This window comes from Aptenodytes forsteri, unplaced genomic scaffold, assembly GCF_000699145.1.
Source record: "Aptenodytes forsteri isolate BGI_AS27 unplaced genomic scaffold, ASM69914v1 Scaffold284, whole genome shotgun sequence".
Lineage (NCBI taxonomy): Eukaryota > Metazoa > Chordata > Aves > Sphenisciformes > Spheniscidae > Aptenodytes > Aptenodytes forsteri.
Genome location: NW_008794445.1, coordinates 5,646,536 through 5,655,401, shown reverse-complemented (window position 1 = coordinate 5,655,401; position 8,866 = coordinate 5,646,536). Strand labels below are relative to the sequence as shown.

Below are 8,866 nucleotides of genomic sequence, written 5' to 3'. Positions count from 1 at the left end.
CGGGTTGGGAGCGGGGCCCGCGGCCCTGTGTTAGCCCCTGTCGCTGGCCGGCTGGGCGGCAGGGGCCGAATCACGGGTTTGTGCCTCAGTGTCCCCGCCTAGCAAGCGCGGGGGGGGCTACAGCCGGCCTGAAGAGGCCTGAGGTGCAGGGGGGCAGAAGCTGTGCAGCGGCTTCCCTGCACCTTCTGGTGCTTCTGCTGGCTTGGGCTGTGCGGGGAGAACAGACGCTTTCCTTCTGTTACGTCTAAACCTTCATCCTTTAAGTCGGGGAATGCAAGCAGTATAAAACATTGCAATAAAGTAAATGCAGTGTTTACACATCCTGTGCGTTTACATCAACAAGGCAATGCCTTCTGTCCTAATTCCTATTAACCGCAGTACCTACAACCTGGGCCGTAAAAGTAGCCGCTCCCGCTTAGTGCGCATCCTTCTGTACAGTTGAGGTGGGGTGCAGAGCGCAAGCACGTGCCTGCAGCGCATCCCAGTGTTGGACCTTCACAGTCCATACTGCGGTAAAATGGCAGTCAGCCAGTTGCTTGTCTGGCTTAGACCTCCCAAGTGTACTTAAGTGCCAGACGGGACCAAAAGCACCCGTGTTTTTACTTTTGAAACTGCAAACGCATGGCAGGTTGGTCAGGCTGCTGCACGCCTGTGCAGGGCTTGATGAGCGTGCATGCTGAGCTGATGCTGCAAGGGTTGGCCACACACGTTTGTACTTGCACAGTGTGTCTCTTGCTTCCTGGTCATCCCGTGCAGTAAGTCCAACCACTCTGGAAAACTCATAGGAATGTGTCTCTCTGCTTGGGAAATCTGTCTGGGCAGAAATCTGGAAACCAACGTCTGCTGAATCACTATGACCTACTTGCAGAACTCAAACAACAGCCCGTGATTTGATTTAATTTGACACCTGCCCACATCTCCTTCAAAATTGCGAAGTACAGTTTGAGGAGGCATAAGCAGGCAGCTCTGATGGGTTACACATGGGCCATGACCTGACAGGCACATGAGAGGATGCATCTACTTTGGATTCTCTGTCCCTGAGAGGCAGAAGGAGACATTTCCCAGTCTTCCCGTTCTTATTGTAGAGTACCATAGGAGCCTTCTGTAGAGTTTTACTAGCCCATTTGTGGACCAAAGATGTTCTGCTCAGTAATCTATTTTCTAGTTGCTTGTTACATTCTGGCAATTACTCTATCACTTCAGTCTCATGGCTACAATAATTTCACAGCATTGCTTTTGTCTAAAATAGGTAGAAGGGGAGGTAGGAGGTTGCACTGAGCTCTAAGTGTCATTGCCAGTGCCACAGCACTGCAGCCACAGCACTGCAAACACCACAATTCACGTATAGTGTGAATCCTTCTTCCTTGACATCATCTCTAAGAGGAGGCTGCCCTCTTAATTTCTAGCTTCCTTGCCACAGTTCTTCATCTTTCTAGTGCCTGGATGACTTGACTCCCAAACAAGCTGGCTTCCGGGGCTGTGCCTCTGCACAAGGCCTGGAGAAGTCCCTGGAGTCCAGAGCCTGGGCAGAGACCACCTAGGGCCCAGGGGAGGGAGGGTTAACCTCTTTGCTGACCAGTGCCAAATTTGTTTCAGAGCCCTCCAGCTCACTGGCTGGTGCCAGCCCTAGCTTGTGACGACCAGCCTGGTGTTGGTGCCAGTGGTTGACCATCCCTGGCTGAGGGGATCAGAGAGTGAAGAAGAGCAGACCTATCCATTGAGTTCCTAGGACGATGTCAGTGGCTGAAGAGAGGAACGAAGGCCCAACAGAACGGGGAATTTAGACAGGAGCTCAGGAATAACTGTGATGTTGGAGGTCACAGTCACCTAAGCAAACTAGCTGGACTCCCTCAGCTTCCTCTATTGTCCATGAAGGCAGGTTCTCCCAAAGAATGATCCAGAGCACTAAATTTTGGATCTGCTTGGATTTGCCCTTTGGAAGGCCTGCTTTTCCTCCATCAGTTATAGAGGGGCTGGTGGAGAGCTCCTTGGCTAAAATAGGAGTCCAAATTGGTTGAGTGTGAATATCCATCCCCAGGATTTGTGTGAATTACAGGCAGGTGTGACTGCCCAGCGCCCTGAACCTTGCCCAAAGCAAGTCACAAAGGTGACATGTGGTCACACAAGGGACTGTGGGTGGTAAGTGTACTCTTTTACTGAGCAGAAGAGAGAGAAGTTGAACCTGCCTCTTACAGTAGTGACATCTTACCATGCACTTTTGGTCTGTATAATTATGGAACACCTATTAGCTCCACAAATCGTCTCCAGGACTAAACACTCCTGGGAGTTTTGCTGTTTGCTGCCACAAGACAAATGCCGTCACCTCTATATCAGCAATATGTGTTACGGTTGTATCAATTTGTACATGAAATGGGGGTGGGGTGTCACTGCTTCTTAACACACGTAGGAAAGTTATTTCCTCCTTGCCATAATCACATCCCAGGTATACAACCCCCTCTAGAGTCAGACCCTGCATCTTCAGCACTGGAAAGCAACGTGTATGTTTCTCTCTGTAATGAAGATGGTCCTGAGATGCATGCAGGTGTGGAACATCTGTCCTATGCTATTAAAATGTTTGAAAGAAATTAAGCCTCTGAGAAAAGAGATTTGAACCATGTTTCCCTACTTATGATGAGTGAAAATTGTGCACTTAAAGTAACCGTAGTTAGAGTACTACTGTGTGCTGCAAGAAAACCTCTGTAATATGGGCAGATCGTGGGAAAAATCCTGAAACAGGCCTTAAAAATTATTCTATTTTGTAGGCTGAAAAGTAATATTAACTGTCCAATATCCTGGTATTTCCAGAATTTTTTGGTTTCCCAAAATGCCAGTTGAATGATCAGATTTGCTTCCCTTGTATAATAATAGTCTCTGTAATCTAATCACAAAACAAATAAAATCAACCTTATGCTCTTATTTCAATTATTCGCTTTTATTTCTACCATTATGGAACTTAAAAATCATCATCTCGGTCAGAATCATGTTGCATTAGGTGCTGTGTTTATTTTAAGTCCACCCTTACTTTAGACAGGTGAACAGGAGAGGCAGGGAGGACAGGGATAGGAGGCAGGAGTGACTTTGCCCGGAGGATGGAGTGGCAGAACTGAGAATGGAAACTGTGTCATAAATCTGCCCTGCCCACCGGGCATCATTGTCCCCTACAGGAGCTCCAAAGTGAGCTGCTGAGCTGGCAGGGGGAAGTTCACAGCCTAAACTTTAGTCTGGGGTCTCCAGGAACTTTTGGATACCTCTGGTGAGAAGTTATGTATTGCTATATTCTTTCTTGTAAAAAAACGTTTGTGTTGGTAGCAGCTTGATTTCAAATGTTTCCTTTAAACTTTACATTTCTCTGTCTCAGTCTTAATTTGTTCCTGAATGAATCAAGGATGGTGGGATTTCAGGATGAGTGCATTAAAGCTTCGTTTGATATTACAGAAATTGTTCTTCACAAATAGTTCATTTGTTTTTAAAGCGTCTGTGCTATCTTTCCTTAGAAGAGTTTTATGTGCTTTTGCACAATGGAGCGGTAGGTACTATTTTGAGATTCTTGTGTAGACTTTAAGAAAAAGGTTTTTGTCATGTTTTTCTTTAATGTTATTTCTTCTACAGTGACACGGTTCTCCACAGTGCTTTGGGTTTGCTACTTCTTTCCCTAAAAATAATTTATCTCCAGTGGAACAGCTAAGAGAACAGGGGAAATAAGAATTAACTTTTAAAGGTTTCGGCTGCTGTTGTCAGCACAGGGAACAGAGCGGCCACAAGATGGTAGCAGTCTGTAAGGGAGGGCCAGGAGATGGCGCTCAGCTTTGCTTATTGATCCAAGGAGGGAAATACTGCCTGTGTGCGTTATGCCATACAGTGGAGCATTTGCAGTGTTCAAGCAGAGTTATTTTAGATGTATTTTCTGTTAACGTGTATTATGTCAATTTGAGATAATCTTGTGTGAAGTAGAACAATGGGGGATAACACCATAGCATCTCTCTTGTCAGCGGAAGGCCCCATAGGCTGGCAGCATGTGACTTGGCCAAGGATGCCAGGTGCAAATCCATTTTAAAATTGCCAGTGTGACCTAGCATCTGGGCTTGTGCCTGAGGCTCTGGCTGGCCGGTTCAGTCCACCTGCTTTTCGGGCTCTCCTAATGGCATCCAGAATGGCACGTACCCAGGTTTGCAAAGCGCTGACCTCCTACGTGCTCTTCCTGCCAGCTTGGTTCGGTTCAGAGTAATGTAACGGGTTAACTTCACACTGCCTGACTTTGTGAGAGATCAGACATCATCCACCCACCCAGGGCTGACATGAAGTTCGTGTTAATAGAAAAAGACAGTGAAAAATCCATCATGTGCTCTGTCTGATTTGACAGAAACGCAGTCATATGCCCACACGTGATCAAGATTAAATTTGTGCTGCTGATCTGGCAGTGTGCAGACCTCTATTAATGTGTATGAAACCACAGTTTTGGGCAAAAAATTTGCTTTTACTTCTGCTGCTCCTGCTATGAGAGAAAAGAAGAGAAAGGGGAGCTTCTGACAGATTACTGGGGCGGACAAATGCAGGGATCATTTTGGTCTGGGTTACAATTACCAGAAAAGATATAGGAGATTGTTCTGTAAACTGTTCCACTGTGAATTCTGGGAGAATTTAATCCTTTCTTGATGCATGGGAATTATGGGAAAGCGTGTGAGGACTGGCAGCACTAACCTATTTCTACCCTGTATCTGCTCTACATCATACTTGAGTGAAGTTTTTGTGTGTAAGCAGGGCTTAATATAAAGGCAACTTGAATGTTACAAGATTATAAGGTTAATTTAACTCTGCAATGAAGATAAGCCCTGCATTTCTTGCTGCACTTCTACGTACAAATGCTAGTTATACTGTGAATAGCAAGAGTTTCATTTAGACGTGGTGCTCAGACATGAATGCTCAGACACTTTGCAGCATGCAGTTTAAATCTTTTAAAGCAAAGAAAAAGGATGTTAGCACTAGTATGGCCTCACATTCATTGTCATTTGCTTATGGAGAGCCATAACCAACAGTCTGAACTGTTGTTTCCTCCATGGAGTCCACCTTTACTCTTGTGCAAGTTTTTCTCCTCAGTGCTATTGATTCAAACACCTATTAATTGCTCAGTAAGACTCTGTCCCTGGAGGCGAAGAAGGAGTGAAAAATTGTCGCTTAATGTTGCACAAAATGAAGTCATAGTTTGTATTAGGTCCCTTTCACCCAGTGCTGCAAACATGCACACATGCTTTAAATTTCTCTCGATTTCTGTAGGACTATTCTTAGCGGTACGGTGAAATGTGCTTATGTTAAGCATGCTACAGAGGAGTTTCAAAATAAATCATGTCCTGAATTGACCTGATTCCCTTCATTGTTGTTTTCCTTTGGCTGTAATACAGCTTATGGAGTGATAAAATGCAGCACTGAAGGTAACGGTCTAGTTTGTTTCTCTCTGATACAATCGTTGATACGTTTTTCTATTTCTGACTTATTTTCCATGTTTTCCTTTGATTCCACAATTCTCAAAGGTGCATCCTCCATTTTACAGAAAGCAAACTGTTGAAGAATGTATATTCCAGCTACTTTTAGCTAAATAAAAATATACTCTCTGGATACTTATACAACTGGCTCACTTATGGGATTTAGCAAATCTCTATGAATTTTTACAGGTATTTGAGAAGCTCTTAATTAAGCAAGCTCCTTTAAATCCAGTTATTTCCGCTTTGTTTTTTTCTGTTCTCTCCAGATATTTTCTTCTCTCAGGCCATCTCATGAGAGTCACATCCCTAGCTGCCAATACCGATTCTTGTGTCCATGCTTGGGTTTCTTTTTTTTTCCTTTTCCCAGCTCCAACTTTAATAAGCCTGCTGGGCTTTCTTTGAAGATTTCATCTGCAGCTGCAAATAAACCCTTGTGTATCTCTGATGCTTCTATTTGGATTAAAAAAACAAGTGACCTTGTTTTAAAGACTGAACAAAGAGCTCTTGATGATACATGGAGATGGGTACTTAACACACACCTGAACTCAAACCTGGAGTACAGAAAAAGTAAACAAATTTTTAAAATTTTTTCTGCCTTCATTAACAAATTGCTCTGAGCCTGTTGTAATGTTTAAGTTCCTTCCTGTGTTTACTGAGTTAAAAAGGAGTTCTGTATTTTTTTTCATTAGAGGGGGTGTGTTTCTTTCCTGTTTTCCCCCAAATGCTCTTGTATATATAAAAAAAGTTCTCCCACATACTTGGGGAATATTTCTAACACTTTGTTACCTCATTCTGTTTTAAAGCCTTGGCTGAAGCTCTTGAGACATGTTGAAACAACCTGAGATCACCCAAAAGGAAACCTGAAATGTCATGGTACACACTTGGCCTTGCAATGTCAGAAAGTTTGCAAGCAACAAACAAACAGTTTGCCCCTGTTCTGAGGCAACCCTGTTTTAACACAAGTGCTTCCCAAAATCATGTTACTGTGTTCCAGCACAACCCCTTGAGAGAAATGGGTGATGGTGAGACCCCCCCAGAAATGATTGGGGAAAAAAAAGTCAGAGAAAATAGGTGGTGACCATGCATGGATCTTACTGCTCCTGCACACGTTCTCCAGGGATAGGGAGTGTCTTTTTATTATACGGTTGTACAGTGCTTAGCACAGCAAAGCTTTGAACCCTGCTAAGGGGTTTTGGATGTTTTGGGAATGCCAGTCAAAACTGTGCTATTTAACCAATGGTTATTGTCATGCTTTGAGAATTTGGTTTGTTCCCACAGGTTTTATTTTTAACCACATTCCCCAGCTACGTATTGGTGTGACTGTCACTGCCGCTGTCCTGCCAGGATTGGTCCTCACTGCATTCTGGACTACTTTATTTTTGGATTCCGAGCATGACACTCACCTCTAATCACATGCAAATGTCTGCATCTGAACTAGGCACCTTAGATTTTCTCCCTTATCCACAGAGGTTTAGTCAATGTAGCTGAGTCTAGGGTACGACTCATCTCACGCTGAAGCAGATGCCTGTGTTTGGTTAGATGAATACCTCCTTCAACTCCAGTGGGTTTATTGACTAGATCCCCCTTGGAAGCCGTGCTATAGATACCTGAAGGTAGGAGAGATGAATCCCATCCTTAGAGACCTCTACTGTGCTGCTGGTATAACTAAGCATAGAAAGCTGATGTATAGATGTTGGCTAATCAGATCCCAGTCAGAGGGCTGGGGGCTGCAGGGACTGTGTCCCTGGCCCAGCAAAGGGGCTTCTGTAAGGTTTTTCCCTATTTTGTGAATCTGTCATAACCAGGCCCACAGATTTGGCCACATCTGCAGCACAACGTGAACTCCAGATAATAATCTTTCTCTCTTTTCCCCTCAGCCACATCTTCCCTCCCTACCTGCCCTGTCCTGCCCTTCCCTTAGGCTAACCTCTGCTGCTGTTCCCAGCGCTCACACTGCCTTCTACCCAGTCTGCCAGTTTTTCACTGGTTTCATTGTTTTTTCACTGGACATTTTTCACTAGTATCTTTCTAACTACAGGGACAGCAGAAGTAAGAGAAATTCCTTCCGCAGCTTTTGAAATAGCTTAAGACATAAGACAAGCTGCACTGGGCCAGCCCCATGGTTCACATACCCGCCATCGTGTTTCTGATAGCTGCCAATAACGAATGCTGGGGGAAAATGCAGGGCAAGCCCACAGTGGTACTTCCAACCTGCGGAGGTCTGGCTCAAAGGTTTTCGAAATCAGAGACATTATCTTTGAATCTAAATACATGAACTTTCATAAAGAAGGTAGCAATGTTGCAGTGGGTCTGAGGTTGACATGTCTAATCCCCCTTCTCCCCTCCTCACTCTTGACTGGGCATTGCAGTGTCAGTACAGAGTCAGTGACTTTGAGACTTGCACTAAAGATTGCCCCTGATGTCATCCAGGACATGGACCCACTGGGATAACCAGGCTCTGAAGAGCCTTGTGACTTAGGAAGACCTCTGTAAGGTGCAGGCCAGCCAGAAGTCTTCTTTAGCTCAGAGGGTACACCCCCGTATTGTAAAAATAAAGGCTGATCATAAGCAACATTGTGACACCAGTGCTGGGAGGAACAGTGACCAACTTTCCAAAATGGCACAGAAATAGGGGAGGCGGAGGGAAAGGCTGATGGAGGAAGATGCTCTGGGGAGCATGGGGAGGGAAAAATTGAGAGACCTGTTTTATGAAAGGGAAGGTGGGCCGACAGTATATGCTTACTGATTGCAAGCTCTGATCCTACAGCACTGCATCGATAAACCAGAGCATTTAGAGAACAGCTATCCTAAATGACAGTTAAGAAGCATGAGCCTGAATTTACATTTCCACAGCATGCAGTGATAGCCTAAAGCCAAACCCTCTGAAGCTAATCCAGTGGTTTGCAGTCTGCTTTCCTGCCTAACTCAATCTGGGAATGACACCAAGCGGTCCCCTGGTGGAATGGCAAATAAATTATTTTTCTATGGCTTCTTGTACCTGCTACATTTCTAATGTACCATCCCTAATATGGGCTGTTTTATGCTGCTGCACAAAAGCATGGAAAATATTTTGTTATTTGCTCATTTATTTCTTTATGCAAGCTTGTTGTCTAGAGGTGATGTGGTCTGTGTAAAATACTTAGCATCCCTCCAGTGATTTCTGGACTAGCACATAGGTGGCATGTCTGTACTTCATAGCTCCAGTTACAGTTGGGATATCTGAGCAGTGCTGTGCTGAGATAGCAGTTTGGATCTAGAGAACAGTACAGCAGTTTCACTAGTGACTCTATTTCTCTGCAGGGACAATTAGCTGGCCAGGCTGCTGTGCTGAGGTGTTAGGCTGTTTCCCAATCCAGAGCTATTTTGGTGGGTATTAACTCTGCGATCTT

General features: G+C 44.6%; 1 protein-coding gene across 1 annotated transcript in view; it reads right to left on the bottom strand.

Annotated features, from left to right (window-relative positions):
- AGBL3 (ATP/GTP binding protein like 3) overlaps positions 1–7,616 on the bottom strand; it is a 37,093-nt gene extending 29,477 nt beyond the window's left edge. Inside the window, exon 1 of the mRNA XM_009290147.1 lies at positions 7,610–7,616. Within this exon, the coding sequence (XP_009288422.1) occupies positions 7,610–7,616 (7 nt within the window). The remainder of the gene's footprint in view (positions 1–7,609) is intronic.
- Between the last annotated feature and the right edge of the window lie 1,250 nt (positions 7,617–8,866).